The sequence below is a fragment of the Cyprinus carpio genome, chromosome A7 (genome assembly GCF_018340385.1).
Source record: "Cyprinus carpio isolate SPL01 chromosome A7, ASM1834038v1, whole genome shotgun sequence".
NCBI lineage: Eukaryota > Metazoa > Chordata > Actinopteri > Cypriniformes > Cyprinidae > Cyprinus > Cyprinus carpio.
The window spans coordinates 17,928,900-17,953,460 of record NC_056578.1 but is presented as its reverse complement, the minus strand read 5'-3'; the positions used below and the strand labels follow the sequence as shown (position 1 = coordinate 17,953,460).

General features: G+C 37.8%; 2 protein-coding genes across 3 annotated transcripts in view; one reads left to right on the top strand and one right to left on the bottom strand.

Annotated features, from left to right (window-relative positions):
• Positions 1-1,333: 1,333 nt before the first annotated feature.
• LOC109113689 (SAFB-like transcription modulator) lies at positions 1,334-16,246 on the top strand. The gene is given in 21 exon segments (XM_042760047.1): positions 1,334-1,545; positions 2,155-2,242; positions 2,323-2,378; positions 4,763-4,790; positions 5,861-5,912; positions 5,914-6,444; positions 7,066-7,109; positions 7,351-7,457; positions 7,589-7,738; positions 7,890-8,005; positions 8,097-8,257; positions 8,349-8,446; positions 8,536-8,592; positions 8,725-8,858; positions 8,945-9,125; positions 9,211-9,335; positions 9,436-9,609; positions 9,841-10,164; positions 13,029-13,164; positions 13,258-13,418; positions 15,421-16,246. Coding segments are annotated over 21 exon segments (2,955 nt in total). The 5' UTR covers positions 1,334-1,410; the 3' UTR covers positions 15,518-16,246.
• LOC109113687 (ubiquitin carboxyl-terminal hydrolase MINDY-2-like) overlaps positions 15,672-24,561 on the bottom strand; it is a 25,149-nt gene continuing 16,259 nt past the window's right edge. For both annotated transcript variants that reach the window (XM_042760048.1, XM_042760049.1), the window contains 2 exons: positions 22,520-22,711; positions 15,672-20,988 (listed from right to left, as the gene is read on the bottom strand). In XM_042760048.1, the coding sequence (XP_042615982.1) occupies positions 20,824-20,988; positions 22,520-22,711 (357 nt within the window). In that variant the 3' untranslated portion in view covers positions 15,672-20,823. The remainder of the gene's footprint in view (positions 20,989-22,519; positions 22,712-24,561) is intronic.

Genomic DNA, 24,561 nt, shown 5'->3' with positions numbered 1-24,561 from the left:
CTTTACTATCACTTTTTATCAATTTAACACATCCTTGCTGAATAAAAGTATTGATTTTATTTAAAAAAAGAAAGAAAAAAAAATTACTGACCCCAAATTACTGACCAGTAGTGTATATTGTTATTACAAAATATTTATATTTTAAAAACATAGCTTCTTTTTTTTTTTTTTTTTTTTTTTTTTTACTTTTTATTCATCAAAATATCCTAAAAAAGTATCACATGTTCTGAAAAAATATTAAGCAGCAGAACTGTTTCCAACTTTGATAATGAATCATCATATTAGAATGATTTCTAAAGGATCATGTGATAATGATCCTAAAAATTCAGCTTTGCATCACAGAAATAAATGATAATTTAAAGTATAATACATTTAAAAACAATTATTTTAAATTGTAATAATATATCACAATATTACATTTTTTCCAAAATTTTTGATCAAATAAATGCAGGCTTGATGAGCAGAAGAAACTTCTTTCAAAAACATTAAAATTAGTAATGTTTCCAAACTTTTGGTCTGTACTGTATATATACATATATATACATATGTAATATATATAAAGGATGAGAACCACTGGCTTAGACAAATGTTTCACATGCTGAGAATGCTAACTTAGCATATAAGTATATAAACCATAAATGTTTAAGAATCACTTATAGGTTACCTCTGGGCGATTCATGATCAGGTAGATCTTGAACCACATGCTCACGCTGGAAAACTACTCAGCTTGACTTTTCGGAGATCATCTGCTCTTCCCTGTGGATTACCTCTGACCTACTTTCTCTCTACGACATGAATTACTGCGTGTTGAATTTTAGAGTATTGAATCTGATGTTCTGAATTCCCTCTTCATCTTGAAAACTTGAAGCTGTATTTTTAAAAACTGGACATTTCAGGTCAAAGATTCCAGAGAGAGAGAGAGAGAAAAAAAATGCTGTTTGAAAATACATGTCTATAAAAGTTTAATATTCAAGTTAAAAAATTAAATCTAATTCAGAACTATGTTGAATGCAACATAATATTCAGTTTTGTTAAATGACAGTCCTGTCTATACTTCAAATTCATACGACACAAATTCAGTTAGTTTTGTCATATTATAAGCTCCATGCTCGTGCTCATAGGTTCTCTCAGTCTGCACAGTATGGTTCAGTGCTGTTGGAGTTACAGGAGTAACATACTCTGGGATATTGGTTTATTTCGACTCGTAGGGATTGTCAGGCATGTCCTGAGTGAGAAACTTTAGGATCAGCGCTGACTCTGTTTTGAACGATTCAGTCCATTTGGGGAACCGGTTCAACCGGTTCACTGAAAAGAATCGGTTCACTGAAAAGAACCGGTTCGAAAGAACGATTTCTTCACGAACCGATCATCGTCACTAGCAACACACAGCAGCTCAGTCTCGCAGGGAAAATGGCGTCGGGGGCCATTTCAGCGGAGTCCAAGAAGATTACAGATTTACGTGTGGTGGACCTCAAATCCGAACTCAAACGTAGAAATTTGGATGTTACTGGGGTAAAAAATACACTCGTCGCAAGACTGAAGCAGGTAAATTTAATTTAAACCAGTAAATTGCGGTGGCGTGTGGACAAATGCTCGCGAGCTAGCTTGTGATGGCTACAGAGTTAGCATAGCCGTTTGCATCCTAAAACCTAAAACATGTTTGCATTCCTGACTGATTTATTGCTTTCAATAACGACACAGATGCAATGCCCGTAGGTGGACACCAAGTGTGTTATAATTTACGCGAAATATTTACAGAAACTAATCCGTAAGCATTTGTGGAGCAGGCTAACGTTAAATTATGTCAGCAGGCGAATCCCGCTACAACGCGCTTAGATCTTTTGTTGCAACCAACCGAACCAGCTTAAACAAATTCGCCCTCTTCATTTACAATCTTTGTGTATAGTCTTGTGACTAGATAGAAAACACTTGCATGCAATCAGCATATCAGTGGTGGAGTTTTATTAATGTCCATTGTGCATAACTTTAGCTCAGATATGGTTAACGTTAGTCCATATTTGTTTAAACACATCTGCGTGCCATGTGCTTAACAGCTGCACTGTCATACATCATTTATACAAAGCACAGTATGATCTGAATCCTTGAGCAGAAGTCCGCATAATCACCTGAATGGTCATGCGTTCTTGTGTGAAGGCAATAGAAGATGAAGGTGGAGATCCAGACAACATTGAGATCAGCGCATCAGCTGACACACCCACGAGAAAACACAGCAAACCTAAAGGTAAACCCTCACTCTCAGAGCTCTTCTACTTACCCACGTCTTTCAGAAGTTGACCGAATAGTTTTATTGGACATCCTCAGGAAAGAAGACCGACCTGGATGCTGACACCGTCCTGGAAGAGGAATCCTTCTCTAAGGTATGGAGAGGAATTATTGCAGGGTGTTGGTTTCATTGAAACTGGATTAATGAAAGATTAAGATGTTAGGTACAATTTTATACAAATCTGAGAAAATACTGTATTAGGCCCATATAATTCTTTACAGGCTTCTATATCTTTTCATAAATTAAATCTTCATATTTAATTTTTTCTGAACAGTATATGAAAGTATTATATGATGTCTGTTTCATTCTTTGAAGATGAAGTGGTACATAGACTAATAACCCTCTACATTGTGAGTAAATCACTCGCGTATACGACTAAATCTTCACTCTGGGCGACTTGATGTCTGTTAGCCACTGGCTAATACATTCTTAGATTTTACTCGCCAGTGTGTGAGTTAGAGGCTAAGTAAAAGTTTAGCACAGATATTTTCACTCGCCGATCTCTGACCGAGCGCTTCAGAGTTTCACTCTCCATCAAGCGATCTGTGCTATTTTCCATTCATCTGAATGGATGTGCAGTGCAGCTGTATTTGACGTACCGTAAACTGTAGTGTAAAGGCGCACGTCTCGCATCGCTTTGTCTCTCACACACATAAAGAGAGAGTTTTACATAACATGTAGAATAAACGCGCTACATGTAAACGATATTCTTTGTTGTATTTTTCTGTCAAAATAACAGCGTTCCTTTGGAATTCTTCAGCTTTTAAAGAACTGCCGCTTTCTCCGGTAGTGGGCGGAGCTAATGCGCAAAGGACAATCTCATTGGCTGGCGCTCACCTATTATCATCCCTGTTTTGATTTCAGCAAATCAATTCAAGCGAACGCAGGCAACATGATTAATATTCATGAACCCAGCCGCTCATTAATCCTTAGTGCGTTTTATATTGTTATTAGTAGTTTTATTGAGAGTTATATAGAGTTATTACAAAGTATTGCTCCCTATCAGTATTTTTTTTTTTCTAACACTAAATGACAAAACAATATCTTGAGCACCACCACCAGTCCTAAGTTCGGCCAACATGACAAATATGCATTTATACATGGTTATTCTAATTACTAGTTCTATCATCATTTAATGCTTAATTATCATAATATATTAGAATGTTTGACTGACTGATGTTAAGTGTACTTTCAGATATTTAGAAAGCTGTGCTTAATATTTAATATTAGTCTGGCGAGTAAACTAAAACATTTACTAGCCAATGGCGATTCTATTGCCGAGGTGTCCGCAGAGGATTGCCTAATTATCATCTTAAACAAGCTATTTAATTCTAAGTTGAAATGTCTAAGTTTGTGGTATTTTCACAAAAAGTGGAAGACTGTGTAAAGATAATGAGTGCTGAGGTGCATGATGCATAAAAGTTGCCACCACTGGGCTAATTCCATGGCTGAAGAGTTCCAAACATCCACCGACATTAATGTCATCGCAAAAATTGCCAAGTACAAGGGCAAGTATCAGATGGAGTGGTGTAAAGCACACTGCCACTGGACTCGGGAGCAGTGAGAACGAGTTCTGTTTGGCAGTCTGATGGGTGAGTCTGGGTTTGACTGATACCGGGAGAATGTTACCTGCCAGACTGCATTGTGCCAAATGTAACATTTGGTGGAGGAATGATAATGATATGGGGCCATTTTTCAGAGGTTGGGATAAGCTCCTTATTTCCAGTAAAGGGAAATCTTATTGCATCAGCATACCAGAATGTTTTGGACAACGCTATGCTTCCAATGTTGTGGCAACAGTTGGTGGAAGGCCCTTTTCTATTTCCCAGCATGACTTTCACAGTGCACAAAGCAAGGTCCATAAAGACATGAGTTTGGTCTGGAAAAACTCAACTGAGCCGCACAGAGCCCTGTCCTCAACCCCATTGAACAGCTCCATATTGATGTCTACGTATTTAGAGTGTAATGACATTAAAGTCCCTGTTGGTGTAATGGTCAGATGCCCCGATAAATTTGTCTTTATAGTGTTTTTCTGTTTCAAATAAACACTTTTTTTTATAACTTTATATTCACCAAAGAATCCTGAAAGCAATTGAATCACAGTTTCCACAAAAGTATTATGCAGCATTACTGTTTTCACTGTGGTAATAAGAAATGTTTCCCAAATCACCGAACCAACATATCTTACATTGTAATATTTCACATTATTACTGTTTCTTCTGAATTTTGATCAAGTAAATGTAGCCTTGGAGAAAATAAGTGACTCCAAACTTTTAAATGGTAGTATATATTTATGGTTTAAGAATTTCTTTGAAAATTTGTTTAAATTGTTGTTTTCAAGCTTCTGGCAAAATCATGTTTTTAAGTTTTTAAGTGCATATTTCTGCAAATACCGTTTGGAGAATATAAAAAAGAATGACCCCTCCCCATTCTTTAGAACTTTATATAAATTCTTATATAATTTTTTTTTATTTTCAGGAGACTGAGGAAGAGGAATCTGAAAAAGGTATGTCTGGTCACTTATTGGGGTGGAGATGTAACATTTGTTTTTTAGGTTTCAGATGGTTGGATTTCTCTTGCTTCCTTTTTCTTTTGCTGTTTTTCAATCACAACGTTCTAGTCAGACATTTTAAAAGCGGGTCTTGCAACAAATCACAGACATTAACACGTCCCACCTGGAACATGTGCTGCATCAAAGGACAGATATCACTTCACCATTTGTGTTAACATCAGTGATCCTCCTAATCTCATCATCTAATTCGTTCAAGACCACATTACCCTGCCACCACATTTCATCAGCAAGAGGAGACCTCTTCAGAGAGTTTCCTCTGTTCAGAACACCACCCAAGCTTCAGCAGGCTGCCTCTTTCTTTCTGTTGAGACTGGACTAGCTCCTGAAATGGAGACGGCGACAGGCTGCATGCCTTTGTTGACTGGTCAGAGCATGACACATGAACCTCGTTCTCCAAAGTCTTGACACTTCTTTCTGACTGCAATATAGCCGACATGGCTTAAGTGGACATCAACGTCACTGCTTGTGCTTTGAACACATTCAAGTGTGGACATCCATTTTTAGCCGTGTTACTGGACAGAGTACTGTAAACAAGGCTAGATTTCCTCCAACGGATCAGAGAAGATTTGGCACCCTGTTTTTGATTTGCCTCCATCAGCTGTAAAACGAGATGGACGGTCAGCGGAAGTTTCTGAAAGAAGACTCTCGATGTGACCACAAGAAGCTGACATCTGGCAGGAGGAATCGCATTATGGAATAGATTTGGGGCTTCACTCAGACTGAATGCATGTCTGTAAAGCAGAGAAGAGTGTCGATGTCAAGCAGTTGTGAAACCTTCAAAATGTGGACCAAGATAGTGATGTTCATCATAATGAGAAGATTGTTCAACCTCTTCGTTGTTCTCTAAGGAATGTGTTTTTATGTATACCTGTGGTTTCCTCACCCACGATGACCACTAACATTAAACTTGCTCTTTGTTGTACTTTTTAGGTCACGTAGCACAGAGATTTGAATGTTAAACAATGTGTTTTTTTGCCATGTTTTATGCTTGTTAAATCCCTCAGATGTAACTGATACTGATGATGCTACTCGTGACAATTCTAAAACCTCCTCCTGTAGACGGCCTTGCAGAGCCCGAGGCTGAGGCAGGAGTGGAGACTGAACTTGAGCCTGAAGCAGAGGAGGAACCAGAGCCCGAACCCGATCCTGATGCGGAGATTGAGGCTGAGAGAGAAGCCGAGCCTGAAATCCCAGCAATGGAGGCCTTGGAGAGCGAACCTGCTTCTGAACCCATAAAAGAAGTTGAGGATGACAATATATCTGTCACCATCCAAGCCGAAGATGCCATCACGCTGGATGTAGATGGCGACGATCTCCTGGAAACAGGTAAACATGTGAAACTTCCAGATTCTGAGGCAGACAAGGGCTGTGAAGAACCTGAGGCCACTGCTGAGATGGGGCAGGAGACAGACTCGCTGACTGAAGCGATAGAAGGCCACAAGGATGGTAAGAGAGATGACGGGCTGATGTCTGACGCCACCAAGAAGGACAGCAGAGAGGCCTCGAAGAAAGGAGAAATGGGAGACAAGGAAAAAGATTCTGGGAAGAAAGGCCCCTCTTCAACTGGGGCGACAGGTCAAGGAAAGAGGTTTGTCTTTCTATGTCAGTTCTTTAAGATACTACTACAAAGTTCCAGCTCACTAAGAACTCAGCATTGTGGGTAGCCGCAAGAATTTTTTCATAACAGGTTGTTCATTGTACCTAATCCCTGCCTTTTGGTTTTGCTCTTTTGGTTTGGTTTGCCATTTTTTCGAGTTTGGTAATTGGTGGAGTTAAACAAGGAGCTGAAAACACGTCTGTTACGCACACATTTCCAGCACTTGCTTTTCCAGTCCCTACTTATGGGTTAAAAAAGAGCAATAGTTCCAGTGATGTCAGAGGGGTTTGTCAGTCCAGTGAAGTGATTCTCTCTGAAGTTGAACACCCTCCTGAGGATGTCATTGGTCAAGGGAATAAATTGGCAGAAAACCTGACCCACCTTGCTCCTGTGGAAAAGCAAGAGAAAGAAGCCTTATTGGAGTTTGTCCGAGTGCAAGCCTTGCCTATGGGGATTTTTGTTATTTTGTTCTTTTTCTTTTTCTGTAATGCACCAAACATTTGTATTAAATGTCGTTTGGAGATGTACCTCGATGCCCACAGTCTTCTCTCATGCTCTGATACTTAAAAGTATTTCTCTCTTTTTGTCACTCTCGTAATATTTACATTTTAGCTCTTCAAAAGACAGAGATGGAAAGACTACAAAAGATGAAAAAGGTATGACTTTCCTCAATGGGTTTGCATTTTGGAATATTAGACTTATAGTTTACCATTAAGTTTATACACTGCAGCTGGTTTAAGTGATAAAACACCAGTATTATCTAATAAATATAATTTAAAAAAAAAATCTGAAATTAGAAGACAACTAGAAGCTTAATTATTTAAAAACTTATTTTGCTCTGATCAACAAGTTGTCATTAAAGTAGAGTGTCTTCTAAAGCCTGTTATCTGACTTCAGGAAGTGGCAGCAGCAGTACCAGCTCTTCTCGTAATCTGTGGGTGAGCGGCCTGTCATCCAACACCAAAGCAGCTGATCTCAAGAACCTCTTTGGCAAATATGGAAAGGTAAAGGCTCTTTGTATGTGGCAAATAGGCACAAGCTAATAATTAACATGTTTGTGATTAGGGATTGTGATATTGACTGGATTTTCAAATTTTTTATTTTTTGGGGGGTTATAAATATTGTTTCAAAATAGGTTTTTAGTGCCAAAGTGGTCACCAATGCTCGTAGCCCAGGAGCCAAGTGTTATGGATTAGTTACCATGTCATCCAGCGCAGAAGTGGCCAGGTGCATCTCTCATTTGGACCGCACAGATCTCCATGGACAACAGATATCTGTGGACAGGGTAAGAACTTTACCACTGTGCTATAAGAGTGGGATACTCAAATTATTTAAGCACTTTTTTTATGGGCTTATATGCTCCAGAATCAACACTTGTGTGCTTTTGTGGGGGGAAAAAGTACTTGAACTCTGGTCTCATGGTAACATCTTCATAGGTGAAAACTGACCCGTTCAAAAAGGACTTCTCAAAGAAAGAGGGAGAAGAGAAGACAAGTTCCAGTAAAATTTCTGGAGAAAAGCATACTCCAACTGGAGCAAAAACCTCCAGCAAGTAAGAGTTCTTCCAGTTTTAATCTCTTTCCATTATTTTAAAGAGGAGGAGTGTCAGTTGCATTGGTTATTCCTTCCTTTATGTTCAATAGGACACCAGTTTCATCCAAGAAGGAGGAGAAGAAATCAGAAAAAACATCTGAAAAGGACAGCAAAGACATCAAAAAACAGGACTCCAAAACCAACAAATCTGATGTACCATCTTCCAGTTCAGGAGCTGACGCAGCAAAGAAAGATGACAAGAAACATGGACGTATGTTACGGTTTGATTGTATTCACCAAATGAGGAGGTTTAAAATATGTTCAACTTTATAGTTATGCTTTTAATGTCTTCTAATCCACAGGAAAGAGTCCAGGCAATATGATGATCGACAAAGCTAAAGGAGTGCAAAACTTCAATAAATCTCGTCCCCCTTTCAGAAGGGGCGGGAGGTTTGAGAAGGTACCACAGACATTCTCAGTATGCAATGTATTTTCATGTAAAGAGGTTTTTATGAAGGCCAAGATGTCTGATTGTCTATTTCTTTACAGCCTGGTCCACCCATCATGATGAACAGACGCCCCAGAGGGTTCATACCACCTGAGGAGGTTTGTCAACTCTTTTCTGAGAAGACATAAACGGTTAACTTTGAAAACATGTTCTGAATTAGTAAGACCATAAACAATCTCTTTAGTATTTAGTTTGACTTTTTTTGTGTGTTTTTTGTAACATTCTTGCAGATGGACAAAGGCCGTCCCATGTTTAACAAAGGTGGCAACAAAGATATCCTTCCGTTTGAGAAGTTAAAGGAACAGAGGATGCGTGAACGCATGGTCAGGATGGAACGCGTTCGCAGAGCTATGGAACTGCGCAGGTAGACATACATTCCTTTTCATTTGCAAATAAATCGGCAAAGTGCTTAAGCTGCATTTTGTAATGCTGTTTTGTTATGATGTCCAGACGGCGTGAAGTAGCAGAACGAGAGCGCCGAGAGAGGGAACGCATCCGTATTATACGTGAGCGTGAGGAAAGGGAGAACCTGATGAGAGAGCGGCAAAGGCTGGAGGTGGAAAGGCAAAAACTCGAACGCGAGCGCATGGAGAGAGAAAGATTGGAACGGGAGAGGATCCGTATAGAGCAGGTACAGCCACGATACACCTGCCTTTGGAAACTCGGAAGCTGGGATTTTGTCTTTACATTGATGTGCGTAAAACTTGTGTTTGCAGGAGCGACGCAAGGAAGCGGAGCGTTTGGCTCGTGAACGCGAGGAGCTGAGACGGCAGCAGGAGCAGTTGCGTTACGAGCAGGAGAAACGAAACAACTTAAAGAGGGGACGTGACGTTGACCAAAGGTGTGTGAACAATACTGTTAGATATTCATTTTTAGGGTCTAGTGGTCTCTAAGGTTCAAAATGGTCAATGTGTTTGTTGTTTTCTTCTTTGTCTGTGCAGGAGGGAAGACCCGTACTGGAATAGTGGGAAAAAAATGCAGACTGGGCCAGTGGGGCGGATCAGTCAAGGCGGAGATTACAACAATCGACAACAGAACCGCTTTAATAATTTCAACCCTAAAGACCGGAACCGATACCAACCGACATCAGCTGTGCAGTCTAACAATTTTGATAGGTAGGCATTCATGAACAAGAATGCAATTCCCAAACATGATAGAACAGGAAGGAGAAGAGATGATCCACAGCCGAAGATTTTCGCTTTTGTTTAATCTTTTTAGCAGAGACTTTTAGTCAAACGAGAATGTGGGAGAACAATAATACAAGTAGCGCTGACCTACCAAATTAGAATGCATTCAAATGTGTGAATCGATAGCAAGTGATGAATTTGTTTTTTGTTTTTTTGCAGACGCAACCGCTTTGACGGTGAACCGGAATCAAAGAAGAATCGACCTGCTCCTCGCCGTGAAGGTTCTGGGTTTGAGCGCTATCCTAAAAACTTTGAAACCATGCGGAGAGCAGAACCACCACCTCCACCTCGTGCAGAACTGCGAGACAGTGATCGCAGAGAGATCCGCGACCGGGATGAGCGCAGACCAGTGTCTATGCCTGATCGACCAGCTGGTGGCAGAGTGCCACCTCCCGCCATTGCCCATGCTCGTAACCCCAGAGACGGCAGCCACACTGGCTGGAAGACTGATGGGGGAATGAATTCGAAACAAGGAGATGTCAGGTACCTGTTCATTACCTGTTCAAAACCTCAAGTGATTTTCTTAACATTCGACATTTTTTTTTTCATTATTTAGAGGGTAGTTCACCCAAAAATGAAAATTGTCAATTACTCACTCTCAAGTTGTTGATCCCCCATTGACTTTCAAATTTTTTTTTTCTCCAGGTATTTTATTGTCAAAAAAACATTTGAATCAGTCTTGAACTCACCAGTTATTATTTTGAATTTATTAATTGAGGTAGTAAGTTTGACCAGTTTTTGGCATAATCCACTGGTAAATGTGTTTTTTTTGTAATCTATCTCTAAATGTTTGTATCTCGGGATATGTTGCCCTTTAAGGGGGATAAATCAAGATATTAAACATAGACTGTCTGACTTTGTGGCTTGTTTTAGAAAATCAAATTTTTTTGTAATTTTAACCAAACGCATATCGTTGGAAAGGTCTGACAGTCAAGATTCCATATTTGGTGACTCTTTTGTAATAGAAGCAATATTGTGACAGAAAACTGCATTAGAAAAATTCAGTAGAGTTTGGGTGTCAAGGGGGAGTTGAGCCATCCCAATCTCTTTCTGGGGGGCTGAAAATAAATTAAATTTGAATGCATATTCAGCAGTAAAATCAACAAATATTACCAACACCAACATCTCTAAAAAACATTAGCGCAGTCTGTCAGTTATAAAAAAAAAATTAACTCATTAATCACATTTTTCTGTAATTAATCTTGATTAACTGCATATTTATATATTGTCATAATTTCACATTGAACCTCCAAATTAATGTAGAAACAACCCATATTTTAAATGTTTAATGCCATCTCTTTACTTTAGAAAAATTAACCTATTTTAAGTGAAATTAAAACAATCTTCACACAAACTATAAATTGTAGTTTTGACATAGTTGTGTGTTTTTGTCGGTTGAAGAGCTACTGGTGCGCTGTCTGAAGCTGCTCAGCAGATGCGTAGGAGAACGCGCAGCCTTTCAAACTATACTCCATGTGATAATCATCTTTGTCCAGTGTGCGCTTTTACTCGCCATAAGTTATGACAGATAACACTGCCTTTCTACTCGTTGAAACTAGAGTTGTGGATATCTCATAACTAGGGATGTGTGGGACTAGTCGACTAAATGGTACAGCTCCTACTAGCGAAACTGAAAACAATAGTATATTACACGACAGAAAAAAATTCCATTTGAATTATCATTCAAATTCCCATTGTTACATTTAAAACATTTTAAATAACAAGTTAAAATAAAACATTTGAAAAATGATACATTATTTTTAAGTGTTTTGGGACGTAAACAACATTTTTACCTCAAGTCTCGCACGAGCAAGGTGTGGGATTATTTTGAATTAGAAGAAAACTGAAAAGTTTTGTGAACTGTGTAATGTCAAATTGGCTTACAGTAACTGTACTGGAGCGATGCATAATTATATTCATTACAGGTACGTAGCTGTCTAGCTTAGAGACTAGCCAAAGCCAGCTAATGTCATTCACAACAGCCCCCCGCTGCTGCGATCCCGTCCGCGCCGTCTATTCCTCTAAGACCCACTTCGGTGGTGCTGCGTGATGTCCAGTGTATATAAAAAAATATTTGACTTTGCGCTATGAGGCAGGATAACTTGACTAGCAGTGGACTGCATGATCTTGTTCCACGGCATCTGAAATGTTGTGATGGTCGTTCTGAAATGCCTGAGCAAAGTCTGTCATCTGAGTGTTTCTGTATAATGTCTAACACGACTCAGTTCCCAAACAGCAGCATGCATCCGCCTCCGAAAGCAATGACATCATTTATTGTGTTTCGTCTGCTCACTCTGAGGCGCAAGTAATTTTATCATATATGAAAATTATTATAATCAGTTCTCCTAGTTTTCTTACTGATATTTACTGCCAGTTTAACGGGAAGGGATGATTTTGTTCTCTTTGATGCGTTGGATGGAAACAGTGCTTGTTTGCAAATGTTTTTGTGTTATTCCAGTTTTGCACATAAATTAAATTTGCAACTTTGGATGGAAACCCTAATCGCCTCAGGTCCTCTCTTTTTGGTCGTTTTGTTTTTAGGTGATATAGCCTATAAGACGAAGTATGTTTTTAAAAGCCGTTTTAATGCTATTCCTTGATAAAATTCCCTATTGTTTTTGTCTTGTGTTTTAATATGTTGGCTGATGTTAAATGAAGATGAAGAATTCTGTCAGGCTATTGATTGATTTTTCATTGTTCTGCATTTCCCCAGCTGATTTTAATTAATAAGCATTGGCTGACGTTGAGTGTTCTCTTCTATTTTTTTTTTTTTTTTTAACGACCGCCTAAAATTAAATGATTATAACGCAAGGCAAGAGTATGGCATAATTGTGACCTATTTTTAGCGGAATTCATTGAGGGATTTGTCAGTGTGATTCATAGATTAAGTATTTCAAATGCAGGCTATTATATATACGCACAAGGTTTTTTTTTTTTTTCTTACCATCTTTTGGGGGTTTCTTGCGTTTAGACTAGTCGGATACAAACATCCATTTAAACGACAGTCAAATTAGATGTTGCGCACATCCCTACTCATTACCCCCTCACAGAAGCACTTATTGATGTTGCGGTCCCTGGTAGGTTGTTGTTGTTGCGTATCTTTTCTTTTTCGGCTGTAAAATAACGGCCCAGGCCAGTGATGCCACCTTGTGGACAAACTAATTAGTGCAAAAACAATTAAAGGCGTACGTGCGACCTGCATGTACTCTTCCCTTGTGCCAGATGAAGATGTTTGGCAGTCCACCAATTGAATATCCTTGGTCTAGAACACTACCAAAGACTGATGTTTCAGACTTGGCTCTCCTCGAGCTGCTGGTAATCAGTGATTGTTGCTGACTGTATTACAGAGCAGCGCGGATGCGTCCAGAACGTCCAGGCAGAGAGGGTCCCGTACCTGCCATGAGAGGGGTGCCCACAGCTAGCCGTGGCAGAACCAGCTTCAACAGCCGAGACAGTGGCAGACCTGTGGTCATGGGGGAGCAGGTAAAGTACATAACATGCCTCTGACATGTTCTTTTTTTTTTCCAAGATATATAACATTTAACACCATACTGTATATCCTTCCCCTTATCACAGCAGCACTTTGGTAGTGGCAGACAGGTGGTGGTGGAGCGGCATGGACGCGATCAGGGCCCCAGGAAAGACTGGCATGGGGCAGCGGGCTCACAAAGCGGAGGATTCACCGATAACCACCGAATTGGGGACAGTCGACCCGGCATGATGGCACCACACTCCAGGTTTTTGATCATGCATATACATAAAGCACTTTAGCTTCACAATTAATTGTTAAAAGAGCACAATCCCGATTCAAACTTCCACGCAGTCTTATGATTCAGCTATGTGTATTATGCCAGTTTCAGTCAGCAGAGCATGAGCAGAGCAGTTTTGTAACAGCCCAGGTTAATGAATGAGTGAATCGGCTGTCAGGCTTATGATGTGATCTTGCATTCATTAACATGGGCAGTGACTGCTCATGCTCCGCTGACACTTGTGATGTGAAACATGCACTAAACCAAAGACTAGGGACTTTGGTAAAACCTTTGATGGTATGATCATCACACAATGCAACATTCAGTTCTGTGTTCATACTGCCGTTGATCCAGAGAGTGCAGCTGCGGTGTAAATGTAAAGAATTAAACAGCTTCACAACCACATGTTACAGGGCTCCAGACCCATTCTTCCCACTGGTTGCTGTTTCGCGACTAACTTGCTTAGTTGGTCGCAAGAGCACATGATTTGGTCACTCTATATATATATATATATATATATATATATATATATATATATATATATATATATATATATATATATATATATATATAATATTTATTTTTTTTTATTTTTTTTAATTTATTATTATTATTTATTTATTGCGCTACAACAAGGGATTAATCAATGCATGCTGATGAACTTTTATCATAGTTTATGAAAATGAAAGTGGTTAACATTCAACCCGTTCTTTTTCATCAGTAGTATTATTTGTGATTTGAATTTGTGAACGGGAGTTCCTCTTTTGCCGTGTTATAAGCCGGCTTCGGATTCGTGATCTTGTTGTCATGTTTTACAAGAAAACATAATTATCTGTTTTGCTTACATCTACACACCTTTCACTTTTTCAGACTAAAACAAAAGATGGATTAATTGTTATTCTTAATTAAAAAGCACAACAAAACAGTAAGATACAATGACTGGCTTACAAAACGTTTATTAACAAAAACTAATAAGATGAGGCATGGCATACACCACATGCTGTATTATATACCAAATAATAAATTACAGAACATTTAGCAAACACTGAGCAATCAAATAAAAAAAGAAATAAAAAAGAGAGCCTTCATAGCGTAACGTGAGGGGTAAACAGCAAAGATAACAAGCTTTTCAAAATGAAACGAAAATTAAACCTGAACTTGCTGTTGGTAACAGTGCTTGCATGTTTTTTCCCACAAGAATACCAACATGTTCACCTTCTCTGGTTTAAGAAGCAGTCTTTTACTTTACTTTAGCTTGAAAACCATCCATCATTCCTCAGTATTCCCATCATTTTTATTTTGCACGCACCTCTACACTCCAAGCGCTGCGCAGTTCAAACGAGGGTTTCGTTATGCTTTGTTTCGTTTGCCATTTGATGTTTCTGGGTTCTGGATGCACTGTTAATGAAATCGCCTGTGCATTAATTTTAAATATAATTATACGACCTCTAAAAAAAAAAGTAGTCACACCAGCAGGAAAAATGGTCACAAAATGCGACTATTTGGTCGCAGTCTGGAGCCCTGTGTTATTATTTCTGTGTATAAACATTTAAATAGTTGAAGTAGTGGGATAAAAGTTTATAGTTTGGCTATATGGTAGCGTTCAAAATAGAGTATATCACCTTTTGAAATTTTGACACTTGTATGTATTTTATCGATTTTGTTATGCCAGGAGGTGGTGACAAGGAACTGTTTAAAAAAAAAAAAAAAAAAAAAAGATCATTAGTTCAAGAGATTTGTTCACAAATGCTCATGAATAAGACATTGATTCTGGTGTCAGCCTCCTTCACTCATAGACACACTGCTTTGTAGCCCAAATAGTTTTATCATTTACTGCTCCTTGTTAGTTTGCTAGTTATTTACTCCTGGTGGTTAATGAATCGAGAGTCTTGCACATTTACAGGAACATTTATTAAATAACATTTAGTCTTTCCTTCACATGTTGACATTTTTCCTGTGTATTGATTTGGCTGATTGTGTCTTTCTGCAGTCATTCCTCCTCTGGTATGAACAGAATTGTGCAGATCACTAATGTTCCCATGGCCGGTGGCAGCGGAGGATTCAAGCCCTTCAAAGGAAGGTTCTAGTATCTGACTCTTCGCAGTGGAAAAATATAAATACTTTTTTTTTTTTTTTTTTTTTTTTAATATTTTTTTTTATTATTTTGAACTTCTGATGTTTTTAATTGGCTGAACTTATAGCCATTAGATTATTGTAAAGATCCAATTTGGTTGATTTTTGTTGTCTTTATAAAAGGCTTTACATGTAGGTTTTTTTTTTTTCTGTACTGTTGTCTGGTGACCTGTAAACAACATTTGTGCACATACATTCTCCTGTTCTCCTGATTCTATAGGTGCGACTGTACAGCTTATTTCTTAACCAGTGTTTGTTTAGATAACTTTAACTTCATGTTTCAGATACTCTCATACACTTTGGGCAGACTACTGCGAGTAGCACTAGACACACCTGTAATTCCTTTAGCATTTCAACATGTGACTTTTTTTTTTGATGATTCTACAAGCTATTAAATTATGTGGTTTATGACCATCTCTGTATAGTTTGCTTCTGTATCTGTAACCGTATCTGCCCACAGTCTGTGGAAGAAAAACTTTAGCAAATCTGAAGTTGAAGACTGTGAATGACAATCAGAAGAATCACACAGACTCACGAACCAGATTTCCTTTATTAAGACGTATTGTCCCTCGTCTAAGGCATTTGTTACAGAAAAGTTGTCCATCTACTTTTTGACACTATTGGGCTACATAAATGTTTTTGGTCATTAATGAACCTTACACACAATAAAAGGTTGACCCTTATAGTATCCTGATTTTTTTTTGTAAAAATTGTAATCCTTTTTCTGTTTGCTAAGTTAAAATGTTTTGTGTAAATATACACGTATAAAGGATATAAAATAGAAATTGTAATGGGACTGTTTCTTAAAATGATTTAGAAGTACATGTATTCAGCTGTTAAACATGCATCACAACTGCATTTCCATTATGGACTGACCCAGTAAAACTGACAAGACATGCAGGAGAAAACTTTCCAGTTCCCATCATTGGAAGAAAGCATGTGTGTAATGTGTGGCATTTCAATATCAGTTGAAATTAAGAAGATGATTACCCTCACTGGTCATTAGTTTGGATCACCCTTGTTAATGCCCTGTCAACATGGATCAACTCCTTCACAAGCTCTTTCATCATTTGTTGCTTTCATTCCCATATCACTTGATGGCACTAAGATATGAAAACATCAAATTATATTCATGAGAAGTCTTGCAAACATTTCGTTTACATCTGGAAGGGCATTTAGGGTGAAACTCAACCATTACAAAGTTCTTTATATTCAGTTCTTTAAGCTCCAAAAGTACAAGCCTTATTGCAAAAATGATTTTGTGTTATGAATCAGGTTCAGCTGTAATTTTGTATAAAAAGAGGTATATTTCTTATCTAGTGCATTCAATGTAACAGTGCATAAAGAACTAAAACGGTCTAGGACCTATAATGGAGCTTCAATGGGTGCTGCACACCAATGGCCAACTAAGCAAACAAGGCCTTGGAACATTTACTAATATTATTCGAAGGTTAAAAATAGCATTAGCTAAATATATTAAACAGTTTCAAGCCATTTCCCATGTTTACTCTTTGAAATGGACTTTCTATTTTCTTCATGGAGACTGAACCCACAAACTCCACTTTTTCTCCTTTCTATAAATATGACATTTCAGTATGTATCCCACTAACATGTATATTCTTGTGACAATTTACACATCTGCAGTTAACAAGATCACTTTAGAAGCAAATGGTTAAAGCCGAAGCACATTACAGAAGAAAAAAAAGTTATTGGCAATCAATACAAATGACAAGCTAATGCACAGCGAGTACATCTTGTGTGTGCTGGAGAAGTCTGTTGCACATTGTCCTTAATCACTCCTTTATCAGACATGCCACTGATCAAAAGCACCTTGGAATGTCCATATTTAACCTGACCTGCAAGAGTAACAGTTGAGGAAGTGTTTGAATCAGAGCCTATTCCACCCCACCACCCCAGTACAAAACCTTCAAGACGTTTCTCTCCCAGCTCTATACTGACTGGCTTGTGTTTCCTCCAGTATAACACCAGTTGCAGAGGTGAAAGAAGCTTACTGATGTTTTGAAAGTAAATCTATACCTTGTTTGTGTAGTGTGAAACCATACATTATAGTGTACCCTCGGTAATGATAAGAACATGACAAATACAGACTAAAACATGTGCATTTTCTGGCTCAACACTATTAGGATACCAACTAATTAATCTGCAGGGGTACCCAACCCTGCTCCTGGCGATGGACTGTCCTGCAAAGTTTAGCTCCAACCCTAATCAGACACACCTGCCTTTAATTTTTAAGTGATCCTGAAGACCTTAATTAGTTGCTTCAGGTGTGTTTGATTAGGATTGGTGCTAAACTTTGCAGGACAGTCGATCGTCACGAGCAGGGTTGGGCACCCCTAACAACTTAAAAAAAAAAAAATTAGATACTATTTCTCTTAAAAGCCCAACTAGGAGTTGAAATCACTGATCTATAGATCAGGGGTTGATATGGTAGTTAACTATAAAGTTTAAAGGGCTGTTAATATAAAGGACGATAACTATAACGTTTTCTAAGTGTTCCTAATTCTATAGCGTATTTCAAAAAGGAACGATATCGTATATTTAAAAAAAAAAATCAGATGATAAACGATGAAAAATTTTAGAAGCTCGAGCGTTTAAAGCAGCAGACAACAGAACTGCAGGGCGAGGTTTTAATAAACCGCGTTTTCATCTGTTGGTGTGACAGATTATAAACCATATTGCATTTAATTTAACGCCAATGAAAGCCAAGCTGTGAGCGATAGACTTAACGTTAGACTTTACGATGGCACGCACTGTACAAAGGTTTTTTTTTTTTTTTTTTTTTTTTTTTTTTTTTTGTCTAACGTTACATGAATCTGCAGCGGTCAGGTGGCACAGATCAGCGCATTCAGAAAATGTCCAGTCTACATGTGGCATACTACTACTTTGAGTGAAGCAGTCATGTGGTTCATGTAGCCCCTGGCGCTAGAACCCGTTTGAATGTTTTTTTTTTTAAAATCTGTGGTTTAAGCGGGACAGATAGCAGCAGCTAACATATTTGCAGCAATTTCGAGTAAATATTAACGCATAGTTTTACATTGACTATTTATAGTAGCCTTAAATGTAATGTTGGAGGGAAGGGGGATTGCTTCCATAGCGTAGACTAACGTTACATGAGAATTTAACTTGATAATATCGATGAACATTAACTAACTAAAATGTCACAAAATGCAATCATTTAATCAAAATTACCAGTGAATGTGCTCGGTACAGACTGAAATGCATGGGGTTTAAGTGCTGGAAATACTGTGTTTGGAACTTCTGCATTCCCTGCTTCCTATGGGACTAATGGGAGTGTGGTTTTCTGGTGCGAACTGGCCTAATCAAAGGGAACTTTTAAATAAAACCTTGTGTTTTACATAGTTTGAATCTATATCTGTTACCAAGTAAGCTAACTCAAACTGTTTGCAAGACACACGTGGATATGTTCCTTCTGTGAAGGCCTGTGCGGTTTTCTGTCTAAGGTAAGCTCAGATTGTCTCAGTCTTGTCTCTCACCTATCTTTGTCAGTATAAAAGATACTGTAAATATTGTAAGGCTTTTTATATACAGAGAGTGTTGGCCACTGAGGGACCAAATGTCGAATGAACCGCTCCAGCCCACGACTAGCATTATCAGCATCTTCTGTGCTCGCATGTAACGTTAACCACCAGGAAAACTGATGACTAAACCATCACGAGGCTCATCTACATGCAGGAGTTGTTCCTTCTTGCATTGTGAGAGCAGAACAGCAGGTAAAATAGCCCAACTTTAGCGCTTCCCTGAGCCTAAACCTCAGTACAATGCTCAGTTCAAGGCATATAGCTGGAATGTTTGGATAGAAAAGACCTTGTCTCTCAGGAGGCAGCACTGGAACAGAATGGGCTTGAGTAATCCTTTCCTACATTACGTCCATATAGCATATATGAGTATGTACAATGTACATGAAAGAGTGTGAAACTTATAGCTAGACCTAGCGATAGGCCGATATATCCGTCAGCTCATTTATTTGGCCAGTGTCCATTTTCAGACTATCGCCATTGGGCAATAAGTGTCGCTTGCCTGGTTTACAGTAGTGCTAAATTTCCTCTTATTTCTTTCAAGAATCGGCCAACCTGCTCTTCATATTTCAGTATTAACATCGGCCCTTTGTAAAACCAATATCATTTGCGGAAAACAAACCGTTATGAACAAAAATTAGATTTCTTTAGAAGAACCATTCAGTTTTGGGGGCAATAACACTGTAGTTCATTGAGCAATGCCAAATTTCATGGATGATGATCCTACTCGTATACTTCATTTTATAAGGCAAATATGAACCAAACATTTGGCTGAAAGGTAAAAGGTGTGGGGCGAAGCAAAAACTTGGCCATGTATTTTATATAATCTACTGGCTTTGATATTTTAAAGCTATTTACATTAATGGTAGTGTCAGTTGTTCACTGATATTAACAGTTATGTCCTATTTGCAAATATTCTTTTGTAGACGCATTTAAATAACAAACTGGATCTTATACTGCCTGATAAGGAAACCCTTTTTGAATGCATTTGTTTCATCAAGATCTCACTCTCTAAAATGGAAGTGACTTCTCCTTACAATATCAACAATGAAAAATTTGGCAACAAACTGCCAGGCAAAGAACTACGGTGGCCTACGTCATGTCCTGAGACATCACCTTTGCCAAACGACCTGTTGGCTTGCTACCTGTTCATGTGAACGGCCATTCATTAAAAGATCTTGGATATCCTTCAGTTAAATAAAATAAACTGACCAATACAACAGATCTACATGTGCACATGTAGGGGTAACCTGGTATAAAATAGCTTATAAACATCAATAACGGAAATTCACAAAAAAGAAAATGCTTTGTATAATGAAAAAAATGTAGTGCCACTTTTTTTTTCGGGGGGGGCTTTTTGCCTACTGCTGTGTGTACATTACCTTGTTTTACTACCAAAAAAAACCTCCCTGGTGACCCCACACAAATATAGTGCACTGCAGTGGTTTTCCTGCTGAGAACATTTGGCCAGCTCTACGAAAGATGTAGTGATAGTCCTTGTAGTGACACCCCTCTCTTCTTGTCTGCATCTTCAGAACTCCGAGGGTTAAAGTCAGGCACAAGTGGCTTGAGAATGGCAAGTCCTCTTCGTCTATCACACTTCATCTGTCGTCTATTCTTTCTCCACCTCAGGCTGGGAGATGCATTGCAGAGCCACTGGAATTAAACTGCTGCCCGTTTCACACTCACGTAGTCCACTGCCGTTACAACAAGATGCATTTGTCTTTGTCCTTGGCTTCCTTCTTGGGTTTGCGTTCCCCCGTTGAGGGCTGTTTTCCAGGGCTTGGAGAAGCCGTGGCTCCCCCCGCTGGGGCTCCAGCAGCTGCTACTCTATCCACCTGGTCGGCACCAGCTGCTGGTTGTTGTCCCTGACAGGAGAGGAACGAATTAACCTCTTATTTAAACTTTTTAAAGTAGGCATGAAATGAAATGCATGTTATTGATCTTACTGCAAACAAGTCACCCATGCGTATGTTTCAAAAAGCTTTTTACAATCAAAATGTCAGAATTTGATCTTCCTTTTAAATGACAAACTTTTGTCTGGTATGCCAAACTTTTCCAATCATTTAGTCCACTTAAACCCTGCCCCTGTTACAGTCGACTGCAAACTTGCAATCAGATGTGCCTTCATCCAATCAACAATTGTTCTGTAGATCAATGTCCTTGCCCTTCAATTTTATTTAATTTTTTTCAAATAATCTGTTTCACTCAGACGTATGTTACTGTATGGAAGAAGAGTTCTGTCATTTCATAGGTCTTATTTGTCCTATTAACCAACTAATGCAACAGCCTTTCAGCTGCCCCAATCAAGTCTGGATCGCCATGGCATTAATCTGATGTTATGTCAGATTAAATGTGTAATATATGACGATATTTTGTGGAAAATGGCATTGGAGGTACAGTACAGGTCAAAAGTTTGGAAACATTACTATTTTTAATGTTTTTGAAAGAAGTCTCTTCTGCTCATCAAGCCTGCATTTATTTGATCAAAAATACAGAAAAAAACAGTAATATTGTGAAATATTATTACAACTTAAAATAATAGTTTTCTATTTGAATATACTTTAAAAAAATAATTTATTCCTGTGATGCAAAGCTGAATTTTCAGCATCATTACTCCAGCCTTCAGTGTCACATGTAAACATCCAGTCTATCACATGATCATTTAGAAATCATTCTAATATTCTGATTTATTATGAGTGTTGGAAACAGTTCTGCTGTCTAATATATTTGATGAATAAAAGGTTAAAAAGAACTGCATTTATTCAAAAAAAAAAAAAATATTCTAATAATATATTTTCTTTACTATCACTTTTTATCAATTTAACACATCCTTGCTGAATAAAAGTATTGATTTTATTAAAAAAAAGAAAAAAAATTACTGACCCCAAATTACTGACCAGTAGTGTATATTGTTATTACAAAATATTTATATTTTAAAAATAAAGCTTCTTTTTTTTTATATTTTTTTTTTATATACTTTTTATTCATCAAAGTATCCTAAAAAGTATCACATGTTCTGAAAAAATATTAAGCAGCAGAACTGTTTCCAACTTTGATAATGAATCATCATATTAGAATGATTTCTAAAGGATCATGTGATAATGATCCTAAAAATTCAGCTCTGCATCACAGAAATAAATGATAATTTAAAGTATAATACATTAAAAAACGTATAAAAAAGTATATTCAAATAGAAAACTATTATTTTAAGTTGTAATAATATATCACAATATTACATTTTTTCTGTATTTTTGATCAAATAAATGCAGGCTTGATGAGCAGAAGAAACTTCTTTCAAAAACATTAAAAATTGTAATGTTTCCAAACTTTTGACCTGTACTGTAAATGATCTTAAGTATGTGTTTGTTTATTCTTGTGTGCAGTTTATCAGCTCACCTGTGCCTGCGCAGCCGCTGCTGCTGCCGCCTGTGCCTGTTCCTGCTCCTGATAGTACTGTGACGCTCTGCGGTCCTCCTCCTCCTGCAGCTTCTTGGCCAGCTCTAGATCACTGATGCCTTCTGGGATCTGTTCCCAACCCAGGTCTGAGGCCTGCTGTTCCTGCTGCAGAGACAGCGCCATCAGGTAGTCCTACACATACAGAGGGGAAAATTTAAATTGTCAACATCTACGCAGTTCTTGTGCTGTTGAGAATGATATATATGATACATTTTCCCATTAAACACAAACTAAGTTATTCAGCAGAGTTATGATAGAAGGCAATAATATATAGACTACTTTTATATTACCTTTAGGAGCTTGATATGTTAAATTACATTATATAAATTACTATACTATACAGTCACCTTTGATCAGTTGAGTGCTTCCTTGCTGAATAAGTTTTAAAAACACAAATACTTAAATAATATTTTTATTTTTTGTATTATATTTATCTGTATAGATGTGTACATTCCCTCCTATACTGAATGAGAAAATGCAGCCTAAACTCTTGCTAAATAACTCCTTTTGTGTTCCATAAAATAGAAATCATTCCTTTGTGGGTGAATTATTTCTTTCTGTAGAGGATTATATTATAGCTGAGCCTGAATCCTTACAGTAGTAAGGAGCTTATGTAATAGTTTATGAAAAAAAGAACATAGTACATCATGAATATCCTGACAGTTTGCCTGTGAATTGATCATTTAGTTTGCTAACTAAGCCCACGACAATGACACTACAACGACTGTTTTAGAGTAAAGTCTGACTTTTAGAGCACAGTCATCTCTAAGCCCTTCACTTATACAGACCCTTCATTATTAAACACCCAATATAAGAGCAGAAGAGAGAGACAAAGGATCTGTGTCACGTGAGACACTTTTGTCCGGTCATCAGGCATGAAAGCATCCCAAAGGCAGAGGGGGATGGTTACACAGAGCTGGAAGAAGGGTTGGGGAGCTTTTAACATCAATAATTGAGGAAATTTTCCAGTGGGCAACGGAGCAGAATTAGTGCTAGAGGACAGCAGTGCGCTACCAAGCCCAATACAGATAAACTGCACTTTCACAGAGACTGGCTGTGTCTCAACTGGATGTCAACATTCACAGCTCACTGTAATATCAGTCTCTAGAGCTCGGCGTTACCCGAGGGTCACTGTGATTCTGTGAAATGAACCCCATTTTGGTACAGAGAGTATATTACTTAAAGATGGGGTTTTGTGATTATTTTAACACAATTTAACTATCAGGAACTTAAAGGTCTAATAAGTTCCTGTTATCCAGAAGCATAGGAACAGTTTAAAGGCTTTGAAGATTGGATCTTTGAACACAAATTTTTAAAAGTGATTTCATCCGCAGGGCTGAACTTAATGCTTTTCTTAAGAGAGGTACCTGGAAAAGACCCCAAACATTTTATTGTATTCCAAACTCTTCCTCTGTAATGTCTGCTTAATAGCATCAAGGCAGTAGCGTTTGTGAAAATTCATTGTAACTTCATTTATAGTTTAGTAATTTTAAGGAATTGTAAGCAATTGCATTTAAACAATTGCATAATTTTGTTGTCACTCCTGTAAACTGCAGAACTCTACATTTCGAACAAATTATAAGTGCCAACAACTTCTAGCTGCATTTTTTTTTTTTTTTTTTTTTTTGCTGACCAATGCTGCATTTATTTGATAAGAAGTACAGTGAACACTGAAATAGAACTTTGATAAAATATAAAAATAAATAAATTGTAATTAAACTGTATTATTTAAAAAGTACAATTGTAGTTCTACGGCAAAAAATTAAATTACACATTAAATAAAACATTTTAAAAGATTAAATATTATCAAAACAAACAATAATAAATTAAATTAAAAATCACTTCATCCTCTTTTGTAACAAATTTCAGCATTGACCCTGCATTAAATCCTTCTTTGATTATTATTTGAAGTAACAAAACCATGGTTAATTTGTGGTTACCATGACTTTTTTTTGGTTTATTTTGTAGTAAAACCATGGTTA